A 22,929-nucleotide genomic window follows, 5' to 3' on the forward strand; every position below is an offset into this window, starting at 1 on the left:
CCTTCAGGGAATATTTTACCTCTGCCTATATGTTCTACCTAATCCTAAATCACCCCCCAAAGGCATCAGTGTACCATTATGGGAAAACAGCGCAGTTTCCCAACACTGAACTATTCTGTTTTAAGTAACAGGAAACGAAGAAGAGTCTCTGGAGAAAATCAGGAACTTCTTTCCTTCCTCCAGCTGTGCTCTGCTCCCCAATCTCTGCAAGCAACTGCTCAAAGAGCAATACATACAACCATTCAGACAAAATACAATAATTCAGACAAAAAAGCATTCTAAACACACATTTCATTCTCAAACAGAATTTTCCGAGACTTATAACTTCCAAAAAGACCATATAGAAATATCGCTCTCATCCTGAAGCACCTGAATTTACTTTACCCCAGTTCCTTCAGGAGAATCCAGTGAACAACTGGAAGGGAATCGCTTTACCTATTTGCTTAGTCTCTACCTTCAAACGTAAAGGCTGCTTGCTACTTTTAAAACAGCACTTTCCCCCCAAGCTTTCATCCCAAAATTTAGGGCTCAATCTGAGCCGGGGCACTCCTTATATAAATAAGCGCAACCAAAACAAACGCTTAAAGCGAAGAAGGCAAGAGGATGTAGCGCAGCCTCCAATGCCTTAATCTCCAATAAGACTTCTGGAATCCTTCCAAAAAAACAAAACCCCCAAACCCATTGCCGTCCAGTCGATTCCGACTCATAGCGACCCAGAGGGCAGAGTAGAAGTTGGAAGCTGGAATGCTTAGTCAGCCTTAATTCTCCCAGCCTCTGCACTTACAGGATTGTCCTGTCCCAGAAACACTGCCTTCCCTGTTAACTGAAAACTCCTTGCTCACAAACTGATTCACCCCCATCCCTAGCACAGGGCTTGGCAAAGCGTAGGCATTCACAATGAATGAATGGATTTGTAAGAATGCGGGAAAAAGAGCAGTTTTTTTCTGAACTGTGACTAGAACTACAGTGGTCACAAAACAACGACAGCAACAACGAAAAACAGAAAAAAAAAAACTTCAAATTTGTATAAACTTCCACTCTCAACCGGCTCTCGAAAAAAAGTAACCATTCCACTCAGTCCCGCCCCCAGGCGAGAGACAGGAAATACGAGCTTTCAGGAAAAGCGGAAGCGCTTGGTCACGCCCCGCGCATGCGTGCATCCACGCCGCTCACATTTGTATACTTAGTCATCCAGTGAGAAAGCCGTGATCCTTCCGCCGACGCAGCCACGGCGCACGCCAGCCCCACGCCTCACGCTGCTGCGCAAGCGCCCTGAGCTAGAACGCGCGCATAGAGGCGGGGCAAAAGGAGTTTTTTTCCTTGTTGCCCCGCCCCGCCTCTTCCCCCACCTGCCACGTACTGGGCCAGAGCTCGCGCTAGGCTTGCTGGGTCCGCGCGATTGGCCAAGACCCGAGCGAGCCTGCGTGCGGGTGCGGCGGCCGCGGAGGGCAGCAGAGCGGGTCGTGACCGTAGCCTCCCCCTGAAGCCCGAGAGCTCGGCGGCGGTCCCGCACCGGCCCGGCGGGAGGAGCCCTGCGCGAAGGCGGTGGCGGCAGCAGAGCGGCCTCAGCAAGTCGGTATGGCCGCTGGAGACGAGGAAGCGCTGGGAAGGCCTTTCTCTGAGCGCCGGCCCGCGGGTGGGGCCGGGGAGACCGTGGGGAGGGGGCCGGCTGGGGGAGGGGCCGGCTGGGGGAGGGGACGCCGGGCGGAGCCTCTCGTGGGGGAGGGGAGGCCGCGAACGGGGCGAGGAGGTGGGGGCCCCCGGGGCCACGGAGGCAGAGAGGCCGGCCGAGGGGGCTCCGCGGGAGAGTGGGGCAGCAAGTGCCTGGGCCGAGCGGCCGGGCTGGCCGCGCGCGACAGAGGAGAGGGCCTGTGGGGGCGTCTGGGTGGTCGTGCCCCTTACCCCAGGGGCGCCCATGGCGATAACTGGACCTCGTTCCGTGGCTAGGTCAGTGCTTCACCCAGCGTCGTCTGGAGACCCAGCCCGGTGGAAACAGCTAACTGAAGAGTTTATTACTGGCTAGGCACTGTATTAAGTATGGAGCCCTGGTGGCGCAGTAGTTAAGAGCTCAGGCTGCTGACGAGAAGGTGGGCAATTCGAACCCACCAGCTGCTCCTTGGAAACCCTATGGGGAAGTTCTCTGACGTGTAGGGTCGCTATGAGTCAGAACGGACTCGAAGGCAACGGGTTTGGTGTTTGGTTAATGGCTCTGCTGGAGAAAGATGTGGTGGTCTGCTTCCGTGAGGATCACAGCCTTGGGGTAGTTCTCCGTCCTGCGGCGTTGCTAGCGGTCGGAATCGCTTGGACAGCCATGGGTGGAGGTGCCTGAGCTGCTCTCTGAATTGGAGCAGGCGATTTGGAGGTTTGGCCACTGGTTCAGGGGGTAGGCTTTTTAGTGATCGTGGGGTTGTGACATTATTGTGCAGTGTTAAGGAAGATACTTAGGGAGAGTTTTCTAAGTTAGTGGCCATGTCATTTCTGGACTTGAGGGTGGGTGAAGCAAGGACAGGATGGATGGCAGAACAGAATGTTTTAAGGATCTCACCAGCAGTCCTAGGAGCTAGTTGTTCATATACTAGTCTCTTGATAATGCCTGAACTTGGGGAAAAAAGGACCAGAGTTCTACTGCTACATGAAGAAATGTAGGGACAAGGTTTCCTCTCAAAGGGACAATTTTGTGACACACTCAGTTTGCTATACCTGTGTGGTTGCTGTAAGATGACTTCACAAACTGGGGACAGCTTTAGGAAAGAAGCCCTGGCTCCTGGCCACAGGGAGGTCACAATCAATGGGAAACAACAGCAAGCAAGCAGATTTATAGCCAGGATGATGCAGTTAACTTTTTAGATCCATTGGAGTTGAACAATAATCACCCCATTTATCAAGCAAAATGACATTAATCAAATATACTTAACGTAGGAATTTTTTTTACTTGGGAGTGTGTTGATATGGTAAGTCACTTCTAGCTATGTAAACCAAACCAAAACCAAACCTGTATTGACTCACAGTAACCCTGTAGGGCGGGGTAGAACTGCCCTGTAGGCTTTCCAGTGAGTGGTTAGTGGACCGGAACTGCTGACTTTTGGTTAGCAGCCATAGATCTTAACCACTGTGCCATCAGGGTTTCCGCATAGGGAAGAGACAATGTGATGGTTTGAGTTAGGATATTACAGCTTTCTTTTTCCAGTCTCTTTACCAGAACTTTATCGTTGCTTATTCATTTTTTTTTGTCCAGGGAACAAAAACAAATATTTAGATACCTATTGTGTGTCAGGCACTATTCAGTGTGCTGCTGGGAATAGATATTACCATCTTACTGAAGTTAAGCACTGATCGCTATGTACAATGTAGCTGGTTTACACACCTCGTAGGCAGAAGAAGGCTACGATTTCTTGGAAGATCTCTGTTACTCTCAGGCTACCAGTGCAACCAGGGTCCTGCTTATATTGAAGTAGTAGTGATACTTAGAGCTTGGTACGTAGTAGGTATTGAGTAATTGCTTCCTGAGTGAAGAGGGCAGATTTGTCTAGCAGGTGAAGAGCTCATTTTTTGGGGGTTTCAGTCAATGACAGTCTTCATGAGAAGTCCCTTGTGAGAATTCAGAGATAAAAAGCTAACCGTATTCTTATTTTGGATTAAGACAAGCATAACGTCTAGATCACGAAACACAATCCACCCTATTCTGCGTGGATTTTGGAGTGTTGTATGCAGTACTAAATGCTCCATTTTAAGACGGTTGTTAATAAAATGTAGGGTGAACTGATTGGTAAGAGGTCGAGAGACTTTCATTTAAGGATTAGTTAGAAGGACCTGGAGTATTTACAGAAAGAATATTAGGGGGGAATTCGTGAAGACTTTAAGTATTTGAGGGGTTACTATGTTGGGGGACAGGTAGTTGCTTGCACAATTAAGAGGATAATTGCAAAGAAGTATGAAAACCAAATATGATATTAATGAAGCAATAAACTTTAGAGGAGAGAACAGAAAGCTGCTACTAGGAAGGCCCGGGGTTCGATGTGGCTGATAGGAGTTGTCGGCACCGCAAACAGTCTGAAAGATCATTTGGTTGGGGCGGGAGGAGCGAAGAGCTGATGCTAAAGAAATGTTTGATGGCTATAGATAGCGTATTCAAAAACATACGGGCCTTGAAAGGAGGAGCGGAAAAGACCACTTACTATTTGTTCTTAAGTTTATTCTCTGTCATTGTAGGGTAACCATTTAAATTAGTAGAGACATAGATTTTATTTTGAATTTGGGATTATAAAGCTGTTATAGAATAACGACACCGAATTATCTGAAATAAGATTAAAGCAAAACCCAAGAAGGGAAAATTCTATAGCAAATTAGTATTTAGTGGCTAGGAGCCCTGGTGATGCAGTGGTTTAAGAGCCCGGCTGCTAACTGTAAGGTTGGTGGTTTGAACCCACCAGCCACTCCACGGGAGAAAGATCACAGCCTTGGAAACCCTATGGGGCAGTTCTGCTCTGCCCTGTGGGATTGCTGTGAGTTGGAACTGACTCCACAACAGGGAGTTTAGTTTGGTTTTTCTTCTCTGATGTTCTTTTTATTTCTTGAACCATGCATTCTAATCACATGCACCCACTCATGTCTGGAGGGGATTATGGACTATGTAGCACAGTAGTGGACGGTTTTGTTGGAAAGCTAGGAAAGGGGAGCCATTTTAGATGGATGGTCAGGGAAGACCTCTGAGAAAGTGGCATTTGAGCAGGAATCTGAATCACGGGAGGGACATGACAAGGACTTAAGGCAAAGGGAGAAGTAAATGCACAGCCTCAGGTCCAGCAGGAGAACAGATACGGGTGTGTAGCAGTGTGAGTCAGGGGGAGAGGTACGGACTGAGGCTAAGTATCTGACCAGAGGCAGCGCTAAATAGGAAGTCTGCGTTGGGATGTCAGGCGTGCAGTTTAATATGTGAGTAAAGTAGACATTAAAGAGTAGTGTAACGTATTGAATGTTTTATGCACGTACGTGTGTGTATGTAATAAGTTGCTTCTAGGCTGTTCGAAGCTGTGTTATTAGACATTTAAATTATGTTTTGTAGTTTTGTTTTTTAATATCAAAACCCTTTTTTATCAGTCTTTTTCTGTAGCTGTATATATAGAGCACCCTGGAGTCCACCATGAATGGACAGTTGGACCTAAGTGGGAAGCTGATCATCAAAGCTCAACTAGGGGAGGATATTCGGCGGATTCCCATTCATAATGAAGATATTACTTACGATGAATTAGTGCTAATGATGCAGCGAGTTTTCAGAGGAAAACTTCTGAGTAACGATGAAGTTACAATAAAGTATAAAGATGAAGGTAAGAGTGTTTTTGAAAATTAAGTGTTGTGTGTTCTTTTACCCATTTTTCATTAATTATCTGTTTTTATCCTGTTCTTTTCCATGGGAATTGTCTACTTTTATTCAATAGGCTGTTCCTGCAGGCAGTTCTAATTCTTTTATAAGTTAAAAATAGCGAAGTGCTGTATTATTAGAAAGGAGTTTTAAGTGAGAGAGTACTTTCACATACATTTTCTCAAAGCATTTCTTTCTTGTGCCTATATGATTCTAGTTTCCTTTTTCATTATAAAATCAACCTTCTCCTTATAAACTGTTGCCATTAAGTTGATTCCAACTCATAGTGACCATATAGGACAGAGTAGAAGCCCCATAGGGTTTCCAAGTAGTGGATTCGAATTGTCGACCTTTTGACTAGCAGCCAAATGCTTAACCACTGTGCTACCAGGGCCCCAAAACTTCTCATATTTCCCCAGATTAGAGAGATATCAGTAGATATTGAATGAAAAAGGATTTTATGGTCAAATAAGTATGGGAAAACTTGTTTAAACAAAGTCAAACGAGTTTCTTTATTGCAGGAATTTTGGGGGCTGGTAATACACTGATGTACAGTTATAGTATGCAGTGTTCCCAGACTTATTTGACCATAAAACCATTTTTATAGAGATGTGTTTCACAAAAATAGAAACGTTTTGCCAAACACACAGCGGAATTGCCTCTAGTACCACATTTCCTGGCCTTTTACCTGCCATCTTTGTTAACATCTATTGAAATTACTGTGTAGGTGATTACCAGCATTTTTCTTACTGCGGAATATAGTTCCTTTTTTATCTTGATGTCAATATAATATTTGCCACTGCCGCCTGCACCATCCTTTTTTGAAATACGAGATAAACTTAACGTCTCTGACACTGCCGTCCTGATTTTCCTTTCATCAGTAGTAGCTTTTCTATCTCTGTTAGTGATGCTTTAAATGCTATAGTAGAAATGATAAAATCCTGATGGTTTAACACTCAAATCATCCAGGGGCCCAGGTTGACAAGAGCTCCTTTATCTTCAGTACATGGCTTGCAAGCTCACCTTGGGCACTGATACCCAGCAAGTAGATGGGTGAAGACAAAACATGACGATGCTGCTCCTCATTTAAAGCTCAGCATGTCTTAAGCTGACCTTACCGTTTAACTGGTTTTCTACTAACTTTTTTTATTTAGGGGAGGGATGAAACTTTTTGTGTAAAAGACCAGATAATAAATATTTCAGTTTTTTGAATCACATAAGATCTGTCATGTCTTCATCATCTGTTTTTTTTTTTTTAAATGTTTTAAAAATGTAAAAACTGTTGGTTGCAATTTGCTGAGTTCTACTTTCTTTCTTTTACATGTGTGTTTTATTTTTTTAAAAATGTGTTTGAGTAGAATCCCTGAAAGTTGAGCATTAGACATGCGTGTTATGCTGCTAACCAAGAGGTTGGTAGTTCGAATCTTCCAGGCGCTCCTTGGAAGCTCTGTGAGGCAGCTCTGCTCTATCCTATAGGCTTGCTATGAGTTGGAATCGACTCGATGGCTGTGGGTTTTTTTGGGTTACAAGAAGTGGGTCTGGTAGTAAAAAGCTAAAAACAATTATTAAAATCCCAAGTTATGAGTTTTATTGCCATATTTGTCCAAAGTAAATCTGCCTAATTAGTGTTCGAGTTGGTGCAGCAGAGTGTCCCCAGAGCAGCCTCCTTGCCTCCCCAGGACAGCACCCCCGAGCTGTGTCTGGGAAGATAGCCTGCCTAGGCCCCTGACGCCTCCTTGCCTGTGGCTGTGTTTCTCTTCTTGCTCTCTCTGGGGAACATTTTTTTCCTAGCCCTTTGAACACTTTTGAGATATGCAATTGATATGCTAACTATAGTATTCTTTGTCTCTGGGTCTGGGGGATTTCAGAGTCTTAAATGTGCACTATTTGTAATATGATTAATTTTCTGGTGAGAATTGATAGTTTTTATCTTAACATCTTAATGGTCAGTAACCTGAAAGACTCCAGTGTCTATTCATTCACTCATTAAAGAATTTCTGCAAAAATCTCTTGCAGCACTGAGTTGGTTATGTATGGCTTCCTCTCCACGGTGTCACTGACGTGTCACTGGGCTTAGGATTAAATTTTGAACCTTGAGAATCTTTATTAATTTAACTTTTGAAAAATATGTTTACATTTTTTTGGAATAGAAAAATTTTAGTCTAAACCAGTGACATGATACTGCTACCATAAATCTCCTGGTGACTAGCAAAAAGCCCATTTAATTCATTAATCTTAGCTGCGTTTTTGGCATCTTTTATCAGGATATGATAAATGCTTTGCCATAAGAGTAATAAGGAGTATTAAGTATTTTTTTTGAACAAATACATCTTTCCTAGTCGATCCTTTAATGCTTACTTAAAGTTTTTATGGGAGATTTTAATTATGATCTGCAATATACATTTTGGATTTTAATTTTATATGCGCCCTAGTTTACTACTGATGTAAATATGAAATCATTTCTTTTTTTAAATTTCAGATGGCGATCTTATAACAATTTTTGATAGTTCTGATCTTTCCTTTGCAATTCAGTGTAGTAGGATACTGAAACTGACATTATTTGGTGAGTGGTAAACTTTCTAATAAATTATTTTATTCAGTGTGTTTTTATTAAAGATTTGGGCTTTTTCCTTTTAAAGAGCAGAATTAGGGGATAACTTACTCAAAAGAGTGTTTAAATTAATTTGTAGTCAAAGAGTGGTTTTAAATTACTTGAGGCTTCTGATTATGTATTTTTTAAGAAGTTTAGTTCAGTAAGAACTGTGGTGTTATGACTATTTTGTTTTTGAAATGAGATACAGCTTAGATGTCTCCGATAGAATGTTATTGCTTTAATTTAGCCGTATCAGAATTTTTGAGTAGTTAATGAAGGCTTAACTATGTCCATTTTTTGGAAGGTAAAGAAAGTAAGGGTGTTTCCAATGCCATGTCTACTCTACTACTGTTTAATTATCCTGAATAATAAAGTGTGTCACTTGTCTACATGTTTCTGGGTTAAAAATAATTATAGTGTTAAAACTACCTTTGCTAAGGTGAGATTCCAAGAATTTATAATTACCTTTCCCGTAGTAGAAAACGCTGGTGGCATAGTGGTTAAGTGCTGCGGCTGCTAACCAAAAGGTCAGCAGTTCGAATCCACCAGGCACTCCTTGAGAACTGTATGGGGCGGTTCTGCTTTGTCCTGTAGGGTTGCTATGAGTTGGAATTGACTCGACGGCAACAGGCTTTTTTGGTATAGTGTAGTATGTTTTTGTTTATTCTCAGACTTATTTTATAGGGCTGATACTTTAAAAAAGTTCAAGTTCCTTATGGTCTAGTGGTTAGGATTTGGCACTTTGACCACTCTTGCCTGGGTTCAATTCCCAGTCAGGGAATTCCTTGTTGCTGTGGTGGCATAGTGGTTGAGAGCTACGGCTGCTAACCAAAAGGTTGGCAGTTTGAATCTACCAGGTGCGTCTTGGAAACTGTATGAGGGCAGTTGTGCTCTGTCCTGTCGGATTGCTGTGAGTCAGGATTGACTCAGTGGGAACGGGTTTGGTTTTTTTGGTTTTTTGGATACCTTAGACATTATTTTTCAAGGACTAGTAAAAAATTAGAGATAGTTCTATAAAAAAACAAATAGATGACTCCTTTTAATCCTCTAGATTTTGTTTTCTTTTAAATTTAGCAGGTTTGCAAGACACAACTCTTAAGGGACAAGATAGAAATGATTACAAAGTTGAAGTTGTAGTATGAGTACGCAAAAAATAAATCACAGGTGTTTTTTCTTGGATGTTTTATTTAACATTTTTTTAAATAGTACGTTGTGCCGGACCCAAGGATTCTGTGAAACCTGTTTATGACCTCTGAAGGGAAGTGTGATCTGGCCTGTTGATTTAATTGTGTTTATTTCATCTCCATTTAGGAAGGATAAATATGAATCAGGTTTTAATTTTTTAGTAACAAATTATTTTAAGATTTGTTTAGAATGAAAGGTATCTTTGTGTAGTATTGAACCTAAAGCATTTAATTAGTATTCCTGGCCAGCTATAAGGCAGATTAGATAATGTGAAAATCCTCCTTCAAAAAGTGAGAACATGCTATTCTGGATAAACCATTACAAATATATTTTTTGAGTTATGTAACTGAGCTTTCTCAGGGGAGTAAGGGAAATATTCTTGGGTCAAAATGTAGATGGAACTAAAAGCCAAAACCTGAGGGTGCCAAAAGCTGAGACTTGGGGCACTCTTGATGGTGATTGTGAGAGTTTTAGACTGCATAATCTAGGAACTTGTCATTTGGTGTCTACATGTGTCTTAGTGGAAACCCTGGTGGCGTACTGGTTAAGTGCTATGGCTGCTAACCAAAGGGTCCGCAGTTTGAATCCGCCAGGCGCTCTTGGAAACTTTATGGGGCAGTTCTGCTCTGTCCTATAGGATCGCTTTGAGTCGGAATCGCCTCGACAGCACGCTGCGTGGTGTGTGTGTGCGCGTGTCTTAGTCATATACTGTTGCCATAATGCAAATAGCACAAGTGGGTAGCTATGAAGAACGGAGTTTTATTTTCTCACAATTCAGGAGGCTAGAAGTCTGAATTCAGCATTTAGCTCCTGGGAGATATTCTTCCTTGTCCATTTTAGCTTCTAGTTCTTGGGAATCCTTGGAGTTCTGGGCTTGTAAATTCATCTTCCTTCCTTGTATTGAGATAGTATCTGTTTTACTCTTGTATGTCTCAGCTTCTGTGTCAAATCTCTTTTATGAGTCAGAAGTGATTAGGTTTAGGACACACTCTATACCAGCATAGCCCATTAACACTGCAAAGAAAACCCTAATCCCAAAAGAGATCGCATCCATAGGTATGGGGTTAGGATACCAGCAGAAGTTTTCAAGGGGATACAATTCAATCTGTAACAACCCAGCGAAGGCCTTGGGTGCTAGATCCTTGGGGCAATATTCTCAAAAAGAATATTCTAGAAAAAAAAAATCTCTCCATTGACAGAGGGAAAAGTCAAGAAAGCTAGACTGTCATACTCTGTGCTGTCAGGGGTTTAGGAAGTCTTCCTTGAGAATTTAAAACCACTGTTGGTTTGGTCCTTAGGTGGGATGGATTAAAATTTAAACTATCTGCATACTTTGAGAACTCATCCGCCCTCATTCAGAAGTCCAAAAATGTTATTTTTGATCATATTTTTATAATAAAAGGGTATAAGCCCTCATCAGGAAGCCATGAATCGAGTTTGGTAGTACCCCGGTAATTGGAAAATAAACAATTGAAACTGCGTTTGTTTCTGTTAATTTCAGTTGATAGTTATATCCCATGGCTTTTGAGTCATCAGTTGGAACCTTGAACCTGCTCTAGCTTGTTCATAAAATCATGCTATCATTTGGAAGCATAAACAAAGTGAAGCCTGCACTGGCATAAATGGCATCGAGTAGCTATCAATAGGAATTTTTATTCACTCTGCATTGATGTAATTATTACAGTTGTCTTCTGATTCGGGCTTTTAATTGGAGGAGTAAACGAAGCAAAAATGATACATGATTGCTCTTGGCTGAACAGGTGAATGCAAAAACCTTATCAGATATCTGAAGTGAAACCATTACGATATGTTAGGTCTGCTTATTTCACAGTCTAATTATCTTACTAGTGCCAGTGTCTTTGGTCAGTGATCATAAGTTACCTTAGTCATGTGTTCATGAGCGCATAAAAAGACCCTTGCTTCTTGTACACCTCACATTTAAATTTTGCAATCTCTTCACTAGAACTGGAACCCTGGTGGTACAGTGGTGAAGCGTTCGGCTGCCAAACAAAAGTTTGGTGGTTTGAATCCACCAGTTGCTCATTGGAAACCCTATGGGGCAGTTGTACTCTATCCTGTAGGATTGTCGTGAGTCAGCATCAACTCAGTGACAACGGTTTTTAGTTTGGTTTACTAGAAACAGCCACTTATCAATTATATTGTGTGCATGTTTTCAGTTGATAAACCTAAATCTTAGAACTCTTCAGGATCATGGCAGGAGGTAAATGCAAGTCCTACACTGCCACCTTCAAGCTGAAAGTTGTTCTGTGAGGGTGGAAGAACAGAGTGGCAGTGAGAGAATTCAGGGTTGGAGAGAAAGGAGCTGGAGAAAATGAATCTGAAAACGCACATGTCATAGGCCCAAAGCAGGGTGGCCTGAGTTGGGGAACAACTTCAAAGAACGGATTATTTCTCGAAGGGAACAAAGTCAGGCCATCTCTACTGTCACAGGTCAGGTCAAAGCAAAGCTTCTGGCACATGGAAGAGGCATGCCAGATTGCAAGGCGGGCTTCATGTGGATTCTAGAGTCATGAAAAATAATGAGGATGAGAAGCCCTGTAGGCTAGCAACTTCCAGATGACTGGGAGCAGAAGGTGGTCAACTTTGAAGGGTTCCAGGAGTCAAGTGATGATAATAAATGAATATACTAAAGTGGCCTATTTTAAGATGAAAACACATTTTCTTCTGGTGATTTTGATTTGTTGATTTCAAGGACATTAATTATCAGAAATTGTTTATAAAAGTAGTAAAATAAAAACATCTTGTTCTTGTAGTTTCAGGCCCAGGGTCATTTTCTTACTTACTCACTCCTAGCTCTTTGTGCATTCATACTCTGGTTTCCACATGGTGTCCCATGTCCATCATCTGTTCAGTTCACTGTTGCTTGCACTTGATTTAGGACTAAAATACCTACCTTAAATGAAGTTTTAGTGAGATAGTTTTATCCCGTGTCTTTAGTTATCTAGTGCTGCTATGACAGAAATACCACAAGTGGATGGCTTTAACAAAGAGAAATTTATTCTCCTACAGACCAGGAGGCTAGAAGTTTAAATTCAGGGTGCCAGCTCCAGGGAAAGGCTTTTTCTCTGTTGATTCTGGGAGAAGGTCCTCATCGTCAGTCTCTCCCTGGTCTAAGAGCTTCTCAGCACAGGAATCTTAGGTCCAAAGGATGCGCTGTGCTCCCAGCACTGTTTTCTTCGTGGTATAAGGTCCCCATGGCTCTCTGCTTGGGTTTCTGTTTTATATGTCAAAAGAGATTGACTTAAGATACAACCTAATGAGTCCTGCACATAAACTTCTACTCCTGCCTCATTGACCTCATAGAGATAGGATTTACAACACACAGGAACATCATATCAGATGACAAAATGGTGGACAGTCACATGATACTGGGAATCGTGGCCTTGCCAAGTGGATGCATATTTTTGGGGAATACAATTCATGACATCCAGGTAACGTTAAATCCATTCAGCAGGAAAAAAAATTGAAATAGAAGTCAACAACATGTAAAAGTTGGTATAGCGTGGTAATGAAAATAATACATGGGTTGTATGGTTTGCAAAAAAAAAAAAGTATAACATACACATAACTTGTATAAAAATGCACTGTATTCAACAGGAAAACACCACAGCCTACCTGTGAGTGCTAGACCAGCTTGTAGAAACAGGAAGGCCTATCCTGTAGAACCAGGCCAGTTCTTGGCTGTCAGGAGCTGGTTTTGTCTTTCTAACATGTTAGAGGAAAGCTAGTAATACTCAGTAAAACCAGGGATTAATGTAGGTAGGAGGTTACATTCAACTTCTTCATAACTAAAAAGGGAGTGTGTCAGATGCTAGTGGATTGTCTACTAAAAGTGGTTTATATTGGTGGTTTGACATTTGAAACATTTAACAATCACAGAACCTCCATGGATCTTTATTTTCAAATACATATGCTTTACTTTTTGGCGTCTCAGAGGTTTGTGCGTATGTGTAATAGCAATGCACAAAGCATTTTAGTTTAGTCTCTGAAGTCTTGTCTTGGGGTTTTTATTCAGAACTGTTGCTGAATGATAGATTTAAATTTTTTTCAATCAGCTGAAAATCTTTTGGACAGATTGGGTAATTAAACGAGGTGAAAGATGACTGGATAATTGGCTTTTTTGTGGTTTATATACTGCCTCCTAATGTAGCTACTTTTGAAGGACAGTGAGTGGTGTGGATTCATAAGGTCTGCATTTATGTATTTAATGGGATATTTTTCAGTCAGTTCTTTTAGTTAGTTTTATTTTCATTCAGAGGTAGGCAAGATGGATAACAGACCTGTCGAGTCTGCGTTGTGTCTGTTTACATGTCCGTGTAGAATGAAGTACTTATTTCAAGAATATAAAAGAATGGTGTGAAAAAATGAACTTGCTGGACGTATATAATTTTTATGAAAAATGAATTAAAACTGTGTAGGTTTTATTACAATTTTTCTTATAAATGTTATATATCAGTGTGATCTCGCATTAAGACATGCTGATGGGTGTTTCTTTTTCCAACAAGATAAGTTATTAGTAGTAAACAGTTCTTAAATGATATTAATAGGTTATCTTGTTTGATGATGATGTACTTTTTTTAAGGGAGTTTATTTTTCCTTATTGATCATTGTTTTAGTGATATACTTATTCAAGGACATCTCCTAATTTTTTATCAAATTAATTCTTTAATTCCAGTTAATGGCCAGCCAAGGCCTCTTGAATCAAGTCAGGTGAAATACCTCCGCCGAGAACTGATAGAACTTCGAAACAAAGTGAATCGCTTATTGGATAGTTTGGAACCACCTGGAGAACCAGGACCTGCCACCAGTATTCCTGAAAATGGTAGGCCGTAATTACTTTACTCTCATTTATTCTTCTTATCTCTTGTAGTGGATCTTACTCTTTTTTTTTTTTTTAAAAAACTCTTCCCCAGTAGGAGTAGGTTGGCACCCTCAGTGTCATTTTCTATCCCTGCCTCTCTGCAAATGTTCATGTCTGTATTCCCAAACCTTGCCGTCCGTCAAAATTATGGGAAGTTTCATGAGAATTCCTGGTTCTTAACATAGACCTACTAGATCAGATACTTGGAGGATGGAGGTCCGGGAATCCCATTTGTAAAGTGCTCTCTGGGTGATTCTTTGACAGTCTTGGACTGCTCGGTTTATGACATAAATCAGTTTTCAGACTTCTTGGACTCAAATTCTTTAGATATTCAGTGAACCTCTTTAAGAATTAAAAGTCATTTCTTGTTTTATGTGGCATATGAAGTAGTTTCAAATAAAAAATTAGATCGCTACATTAAAATAGTATTGTAAAGTTTAAACACAATCTTTAATAATTGTAATGTGCATCTTTTTACAGATGACATGTTGTTAGGTGCTGTCTAGTTGGTTCCAAGGCATAGCGACCCTATGTACAACAGAACGAAACACTGTCCAGTCTCGAGCCAGTCTCAAAATCCTTGCTCTGTTTGAGCCCATCGTTGTAGCCACTGTGTCAGTCCATCTTGTTGAGGGTCTTCTTTTTCAGTGAATCTCGACTTTACCAAGCATGATGTCCTTCTCCAGGGAGTGGTCCCTCCTGATAACATGTCCTAAGTAAGTGAGATGAAGTCTCACCATCCTTGCTTCTAAGGAACATTCTGGTTGTACTTACCCCAAGATAGACTTGTTCATTCATTTGGCAGTCCATGGTGTAGTCAGTATTGTTCGCCAGCACCGTAATTCAAAGGCATCAGTTCTTCTTTGGTCTTCCTTATTCATTGTCCAGCTTTCACATGCGTATGAGGTGATTTAAAATACCATGCCTGGGTCAGGTGCACCTTAGTCCTCGAGGTGACATCTTTGTTTTTAAACATTTTGTGAATTGCCATCAAGTCGATTCTGGCTCAGTGACCCTATAGGGCAGAGTAGAACTGCCCTCTGTAGAACCGCCCTGTAGAGTTTCCAGGGAGCGCCTGGTGGATTCGAACAGCTGACCCTCTGGTTAGCAGCTGTAACTCTTAACCACTACACCACCAGGGTTTCCTTAACATTTTTAAAGAGATCTTTTTCATTAGATTTGCCCAGTGCAGTACGTTGGTTGATTGCTTGACTATAGCTTTCATGGGCGTTGATTGTGGATCCAAGCAAAATGAAATTCTTGACAACTTTAGTATTTTCTTCGTTTATCATCATGTTGCTTATTGGCCCAGTTGTGAGGACTTTTGTTTTCTTTATGTTGAGGTATAATCCCTGGTGAAGGTTGTAGTCTTTGATCTTGATCAGTAAGTGCTTTAAGTCCTCTTCACTTCCAGCAAGCAAGGTAGTGTCATCTGCGTATTGCAGGTGGCTAATTAGTCTTCCTCCAATCCTGATGCCACATTCTTGTTATTTTTGGCCCTGTAGACCTGTCTAATCTAGGAGTGACTTCAGTACTGAGTTAAATGGGTGTCGGGGGGCCATAGTCTTGGGGTTTCTCCAGTCTGTCAGATTAGCAAGCACGGTCTCTCTCTTGTGTGTGTATGAATTTGAGTTTTGCTCTACATTTTTCTCCTGCTCTGTCTGGGACCCTCTATTGTGATCCCTGTCAGAACAGTTGGTGGTGGTAACTGGGCACCATCTAGTTGTTCTGGGCTCAGTCAGGTGTAGGTTGTGGTTCATTAGTCCTTTGGACTAATCTTTTCCTTGTGTCTTTGGTCTTCTTCGTTCTTCTTTGCTCCAGTTGAAATGGGACCAGTAAGATGTATCTTAGATGACTGCTCGCAGGCTTTTAAGACCCAGTTGCTACTCACCATAGTTGGATGTAGAACTTTTTTTTTATAGACCATTATGCCATTTGAGCTAGATGTCCCCCAAGACCATGGTCTCCAGCTCTAAGCCCAGTACCTCAGTCTCTTAGGGTGTTTGGATGTGTCTGAAGCTTCTATTACTTTACCCTGGTCAAGTTATGCTAACTTCTCCAGTATTGTGCACTGTCTTACCCTTCACCAAAGTTGCCACTTATCTACTATCTAGTGTTTTTCCCTCCTCACCGTTCCCTCCCTAGTAACCATCAAAGATTGTTTCTTTGTGTGGAAACACTTTCATGTGTTATAACAGTGGTCTCGTACAGTATTTGTCCTTTTGTGATTGACTTATTTCCCTCAGCATAATGTCCTCCCCATTCATCCCCTTAGGTCGTTTCTGTCTTTCTGCAGCAGTGAACATGGGTGTGCGTATGTCTGTTGATTTGCGTGACAGCTTATTTCTCAAGGCTATATATTCCTAGGAGTTGAATTGCTGGATTGTATGGTATTTCTATTTCCAGCTTTCTAAGGAAGCGCCATGTTGTTTTCCAAAACGGTTGTATCATTTTGCGTTCCTACCAGCAGTGCATAAGAATTCTATTTCCCTGTAACCTCTCCGGCATTTGTTGTTTTCTGTTTTTTTAATTAGTGCCGGTACTGTCAGGGTGAGATGGTATCTCATTGTAGTTTTGATTTGCATTTGTCTAATTTTTTAATGGCTAGCTATTCTGAGCATTTCCTCATGTTCTCTTGGCCACCTAATGTCATCTTTGGTGAAGTATCTGTTCATATCCTATCCCCATTTTTTAATTGGATGATTTGTCTTTTTATTGTAGAGTTATTAGATTGTCCTATAGACTTTAGGGATTAGACGTTTGTCGGATATGTCCTAGCCAAAATTTTTTCCCAGTCTGTGGGTCCTCTTTTTACTCTTTTAGTGCAGTGTTTTCATAAGCGTAAGTGTTTAATTTGGGGGGATCCCATTTATCTAGCTTTTTTTCTGGTGTTCGTGTAATTGTGGTTTTTATACTTTTCTACGCCATATATTAGGACGTCTTTTTTTTTTTTTTTTAATCCTATTTTCTCTTCCATGATCTTTATAATTTTTGGTTTTATGTTTAGGTCTTTGATGTGTTTTGAGTTAGTTTTTGTGTATGGTGTGAGATATGGGTCCTGTTTTTTTTTCTTTTTTTAACAGATGGATATCCAGTTTTGCTAGCACCATTTGTTAAAAAGACTGTCTTTTCCCCTTTAGTGGACTGTGGGCCTTTGTCACAAATCAGGTGGCCCATAGGTAGATGGATTTACATCTGGGTTCTCGATTCTGTTCTTTTGGTCAGTGTGTCTGTCGTGCTAGTACCTGGCTGTTTTAATCACCGTCTCTGTATAGTAGGTTCTGAGGTCAGGTAATGCAAGGCCTCCTACTTTGTTCTTCTGTAATGTTTTACTTACCCAGGGCCTCTTTGTTTTCCATATAAAGTTAATGATTAGTTTTTCCATCTTGTTAAAGAATGCTGTTGGTATTCGGATTGCATTGTGTTTGTAGATTGCTTTGGGTAGAACTGACATTTTGACAATGTTGAATCTACCTATCCATGAGCATGGTATGTTTTTTTCATTTCTGTAAGTCTCTTTTGGTTTCTCGCAGTAGTGTTTTAGTTTTCTTTGTATAGGTCTTCTCTGTCCCTGGTTAGATTCATTCCAAAGTATGGTATCGTTTTCCTGATTCCCTTTTCGTAGTTCTCTTTATTGGTGTATAGGAGTCCAAGAGATTTTTGTATGTTTATCTTGTAACCTGATACTCTGCTGAATCTTTCTGTAAGTTCTAGTATTCTCGTGAAGTCTTTTGGGTTCTCTATAGTCTCAGATCATCTGCAAATAGGGGCAGTTTAACTTCTTCATTACCAATTTGGATGCCCTTTGTTTCTTTTTTTTGCCTTATTGTTCTAGCTAGAACTTCTAGCACAGTGTTAGATAGGAGTGATGATAAAGGGCATGCTTGTCTTGTTCCTGTTCTCAAGGGGAATGTTTTTTGCCTCTCTCCTTTAAGAGTTATGTTAGGTGTTTGTTTTGCATAGGTGCCCTTTACTATGTTGAGGAATTTCCCTTGTATTCCTATTTTATTGAGAGCTTTTAACAGAAATGGGTTTAGGATTTACTGAATGCCTTTTCTGCATTGATTGAGATGATTTATGTGATTTTTTTCTTTTGTTCATGTGGTGGATTACATTGATTCATTGTATAATGTTGAACCATTCTCGCATACGCAGTGTGAATCCCACTTGGTTGTGGTGTATTTTTTTATATGGTGCTGAGTTCTGTTAGCTGGAATTTTGTTGAGAATTTTTGCATCTATATTCATGAGAAATACGGGTCAGTAATTCATTTTTTTTGTGGTGTCTCTGCCTGGTTTGGGGATCAAGGTTATGCTTGCTTTATGGAATGAATTTCTGTGTTCTGAAATAGTTTGAGAAGTACTGGTACAAGCTCTTATGTGAATGTTTGGTAGAATTCTCCAGTGAAGCTATCTGGGCCAGGACTTTTTTGTTGCTGGAAGTTTTTGTATTACCTTCTCAGCCTCTTGTTTTGTTAGGGTCTGTTCAGATCTTTGACCTCAGTTTGTGTTAGTTTTGGTAGGCAGTGTGTTCCTAGAAATTTGTCCATTTCCTCTAGGTTTTCAAATTTGTTGGAGTGCAGTTTTTCATAGTACTCTGTTAGGATCCTTTTTATTTCGGTTGGGTCTGATGTAATGCCCCCCATTTAATTTCTCATTTGGGTTATTTGCTCCCTCTCCTGTTTTTCTTTTGTCAGTTTCGCCATCAGTTTGTCGATTTTACTGATTCTTTCAGAGAACCAACTTTTGGTTTCATTGATAATGATTTCTGCTGTTTTTCTGTTCTCTCATTTTGCTCTGATCTTTATTATTTCCATTCTTCTGGTGGCTGAGGGCTTCTTTTGCTGTTCTCTTTCTATTTGTTCGAGTTGTATAGCTAACATTTTGATTTTGTCCCTTTTTTGATGTGTGCACCTGTTCCTGTAAATTGACCTCTGGGCACTGTCTTAGATGTGTCCCAAAGGTTTTGGTATGATAATGTTTTCATTGTTACTTGATTCTAGAAATTTTTGGATTCCATCTTTGATTTCTTCTGTTATCCAGTGGTTCTTCAGTAAGGTGTCCCTTAGCTTCCATGTATTTAATTTTTGCCTCTGGTTCTTCCTGTTACTGATTTCTACTTTTATGGTGTTTTGATCAGACAAGAGACTTAGTATTAATGCCAGTGTTTAAGATTTTGTTGAGGATTATGTTGTGGCCTAAGATGTAGTCAATTCTGGAGTGTGTTCCATGTCTTTTGGAAGAGAAGTATACTTTGCTGCTGTTGGATGGAGCGCTCTGTGCAAGTATATGAGGTCAGGATGTTGTTTGTAGGCTTAAGGTCTTCTGTATCTTTGCTGAGTTTCTTTCTAGATGTTCTGTCCTTTACCTAGAGTGGTGTGTTGAAGTCTCCTACTATTATTGTGGAACTGTCAGTTTCTCTTCTCAGTGCTGTTAGGGTTTTATGTATTTTGGAGCCCTGTCATAGGTTGCGTAGATGTTTGTTATGGTTATGTCATCATGGTGGATTGTCCCTTTAATCATTATATAATGTCCCTCTTTGTCTTTTATGGTGGATTTTGCCTTAAAGTCTATTTTATCTGAGTAGTATTTTTTTTTAGTATGGCTACTATTGCTATCTTTTGGTTGCTGTTTGCTCAATATTTTTTTTTTCATCCTTTGATTTTTAATATATTTGTATCTTTGGGTCTAAGGTGTGTCTATTGTAGGCAGCATATTGATGGGTCCTGCATTTTATCCATTGTCACTCTCTGCCTCTTTACGAGTGCATATAAGCCATTTACATTCGTTGTGGTTATTGATAGGTTTGAGTTTGTTGCTGTCATTTTGTAGTGCCTTTTTTTTGTGGTGCTGACATTTTCTTTGTTCCTCTTAACTCTCCTGTGCCGAGTTTCTTTGGTTTGTGAAATGTCTTTTCGGTTCGTTATTGTAGATTTTGTGTTTACTGAGACTTTGTTGTTCATTTTGATGAGTAGGTTGTTAACTTTCTTTGTGGGTACCTTGAAATTTACCACTGTCTTCTTGAGTTTGACCCTGTCTTCAATTACTTGGTATCGCCTTGACTTCCTCTCTGTTTGGAAGTTCTAGATCCACACCATGTATTCCTCTTTTGGTTGTACTGACATTGTCATCATTTACAGATTGTCATCTCTAGCTCCCTGTTTTGAATCTTTTAGCTTGATTTAATCCTTGAGAGTTCATTACCAAGGTTGGTATTTGGCTGATACTGACTTGTGTCCTAGATTCAGGTTGTTTTCTAATGTTGTTCTCTAACTGAAGGACTCCCCTTAACAATTCTTGTAAGTTTAGTTTGTATTTTACATATTCCCTTAATTTTTGTTTATCTGGAAATGTCCTGATTTCTCCATCACATTTGAGAGAGACTTTAGCAGGGTATATTATTCTTGGTTGATAATTTTTTTCTTTCAGGGTTTTACATCTATCCTCCCATTGTCTTCTTGCCTGCATGGTTTCTGCTGAAGTAATCAGAGCTTAGTCTTATTGTTTCACCTTTGCATGTGGACTTCTTGTTTTCCTGAGCTGCTTTCAGGATTCTTTGTCTTTGGTTTTGGCGTGTGTGATTTTGATATGTCCTGGTGACTTTCTTTTTTGGTGCTGTCCTGTATGGGGTTAACTGAGCTCGGATTGTCAGCTTTTTATCTTTGAAGATGTTAGGGAAGTTTTCTATCTGCCAGTCTTCAGTGATCCTCTGTGTTTTCCATTTTCTCCCCGTTTTGGAATTCTGATCATGTGCAAATTTTTGCTGTTGATTATATCCCACAGTTTTTAGGTTTTCTTCATTCTTTTCTCTCATTTTTCCTCAAAGTGTCATACGTGGATTTGTCTTCAATTTTGCTGATTCTGTCTTCCATTGTTTCAGATTTGCTCCTAAAACCTCCTATTGGATTGTCCATTTCTGAAATTCTGTTTTTATCTTTTTGATTTCTAATTGCTGTTTTTGTTTAATTTCTGATGTTTATTTATTTTTTTTACATTTTTTCTCATATTATTTTTCTGAATTCTTCTGTTGCTTTGTCTTTGTTTCCTTGATGATGGCTACGTTTGGTTTGGTTTTGTCTGTGTTTTCCATGATTTTGTCTGTGTTTTCCGTGATATCTCCCCAATCTCTTGGAGAGCCCCAGGTATTAGAGTTTGAAATCCTTACCAGATAGGCCCAGTGCCTTTGTTTGGTTTTGTCTGTGTTTTCCATGATTTCGTCTGTGCTTTCTGTGCTATCTCCCCAATCTCTTGGAAGCCCCAGGTATTAGACTCTGGAATCCTTACCAGATAGGCCCAGTGCCTTTGTTTGGTTTCGTCTGTGTTTTCCATGATTTCGTCTGTGTTTTCCATGATTTTGTCTGTGTTTTCCGTGATATCTCCCCAATCTCTTGGAAGCCCCAGGTATTAGAGTCTGGAATCCTTACCAGATAGGCCCAGTGCCTTTTCTTCTGTCGGGAGGTTAACTTCTGCTTTATTCTGGTCACTCACTGGAGCCATCTTGTTCTGTTTTTTTTTACATGTTGTTATCTGCTGTCTATGAAATGTTCAGGTTTTCTTTTTTTTTTTTGATTGAGGGTAGGTTGGTTTCATCCTGCTTTTTTGTTTTGTTTGGTTGCCCAGGTGGGTGGACTGTGCGTGCCTTGTTGCTTGCATGTCTGTTGGTACGATAGTTCTCATCACCTTGTCTGGTGTGCAGGGCCAGTTGCTCACCTATGGTGCAGCAGGGGTAGGTCCAACAGAAAGGGAAGGGGCAGAGATGGGTCGTCTGTCTGCAGCATGAACCAGGCTAGGGGCTCGAGCGAGGCCACTGCAGTCTGTGGGTGGAGCCTTGAGCTGGTGGGCAGGGCCTGGGGTCCAGATTGGGTCCCCCAGGGCTGTGGCAGGCAGGGGTCTGGCATCTGGGTCAGGTCCCCTGGGGGGCTGTGGTGGGCAGTGGGAGGAGTCCGGAACCAGTGGGAAAGGGCCTGGAGCCCATGGTGGGTCCCCTCTGGGCCTCAGGTGGTGGTAGGAGGGGTCCAGAGCTGGCTGGAAGGGCCTGGAGTCTGGGCTGGGTCCCCTGGGTGCCAGAGTGGGAGGGAGGGGTCTGGAGCGGGTGGGAAGGGCCTCGGGTTCAGCCTGATTCCCCTGGTTACTGCGACAGGTGGTGAGAGGGGTCTGGAGCCTGTAGGAAGGGTCTTGGGGTCTAGGGCGGGTCCCCTCAGAGTCATGGTTGGGGCAGAGGAGAGAGTTATAAGAGGGAGCAAAGACAGGGCAGAGGGGGTAGATGGAGGAGGACAATAGGGTGGGTTGGTGCTGTGGTTTCCAACAGTTGAGGTTGCCGTGATGAGCCAGTTATAGTCACTGTTTGCCAGAGGGGTGGGGGGTGTAGGAGCGTGCTCCCATGGTTACTGAGTGAGAGATTCTGGGCTTCTCCTTGAGTTGCAGCCAGCAGATGTGGTCTTACCTAGTCCTGGGCTTGTCTGTGCTGTACCTCTGTCTCCTATTGGCAATTCCGTGGAGATGCCTTCTGCGTGTGGGGTTGTTGGCTTTATTCCAAAATGGCAGCACTAAATCATGCTGTTTGGTCAGGAACCTCCACTCTGTATCTGTATTCGTTCCCTATTTTCTGTCAGTTTCTGTTTCTCCTCAGTGGCTTCTAATCTAATACTTCTGTCTCTTCGTTTAAGGTTCAGGGTTTCCAGGACTGACGTCTGTATCTGTTTTTCTTGTTTTTTGGGGTCTTTGTTGCAGTGGGACGGCTAAGTGTGTCTGACTTGTCTGCAGTCTTGGCTCTGCCTCCTAGATTTTGAGGTATTATTCTATTTTTGGCTCCATTTAAATTTTAGAGTTTTGGTTTTCTGTACTGAATTTGGTTACACTTTAAAGACACATTTTCCGTATTTTCCCTCTTCTTCCAATCATGTCGAATGTG

General features: G+C 41.2%; 1 protein-coding gene across 4 annotated transcripts in view; it reads left to right on the forward strand.

The window, feature by feature from the left end:
• Nucleotides 1-1,383: 1,383 nt before the first annotated feature.
• TFG (trafficking from ER to golgi regulator) overlaps nucleotides 1,384-22,929 on the forward strand; it is a 34,718-nt gene continuing 13,172 nt past the window's right edge. For 2 of the 4 annotated variants that reach the window (XM_049858521.1, XM_049858523.1), the window contains exons 1-4: nucleotides 1,385-1,576; nucleotides 5,098-5,324; nucleotides 7,839-7,922; nucleotides 13,834-13,980. In XM_049858521.1, the coding sequence (XP_049714478.1) occupies nucleotides 5,141-5,324; nucleotides 7,839-7,922; nucleotides 13,834-13,980 (415 nt within the window). In that variant the 5' untranslated portion in view covers nucleotides 1,385-1,576; nucleotides 5,098-5,140. Of the gene's footprint in view, nucleotides 1,577-1,737; nucleotides 1,948-5,097; nucleotides 5,325-7,838; nucleotides 7,923-13,833; nucleotides 13,981-22,929 lie in introns of those variants that run through there. The other 2 variants (XM_049858522.1, XM_049858524.1) reach the window with 2 other exon arrangements.

This window comes from Elephas maximus, chromosome 18 (genome assembly GCF_024166365.1).
Source record: "Elephas maximus indicus isolate mEleMax1 chromosome 18, mEleMax1 primary haplotype, whole genome shotgun sequence".
In the NCBI taxonomy this organism is placed as follows: domain Eukaryota; kingdom Metazoa; phylum Chordata; class Mammalia; order Proboscidea; family Elephantidae; genus Elephas; species Elephas maximus.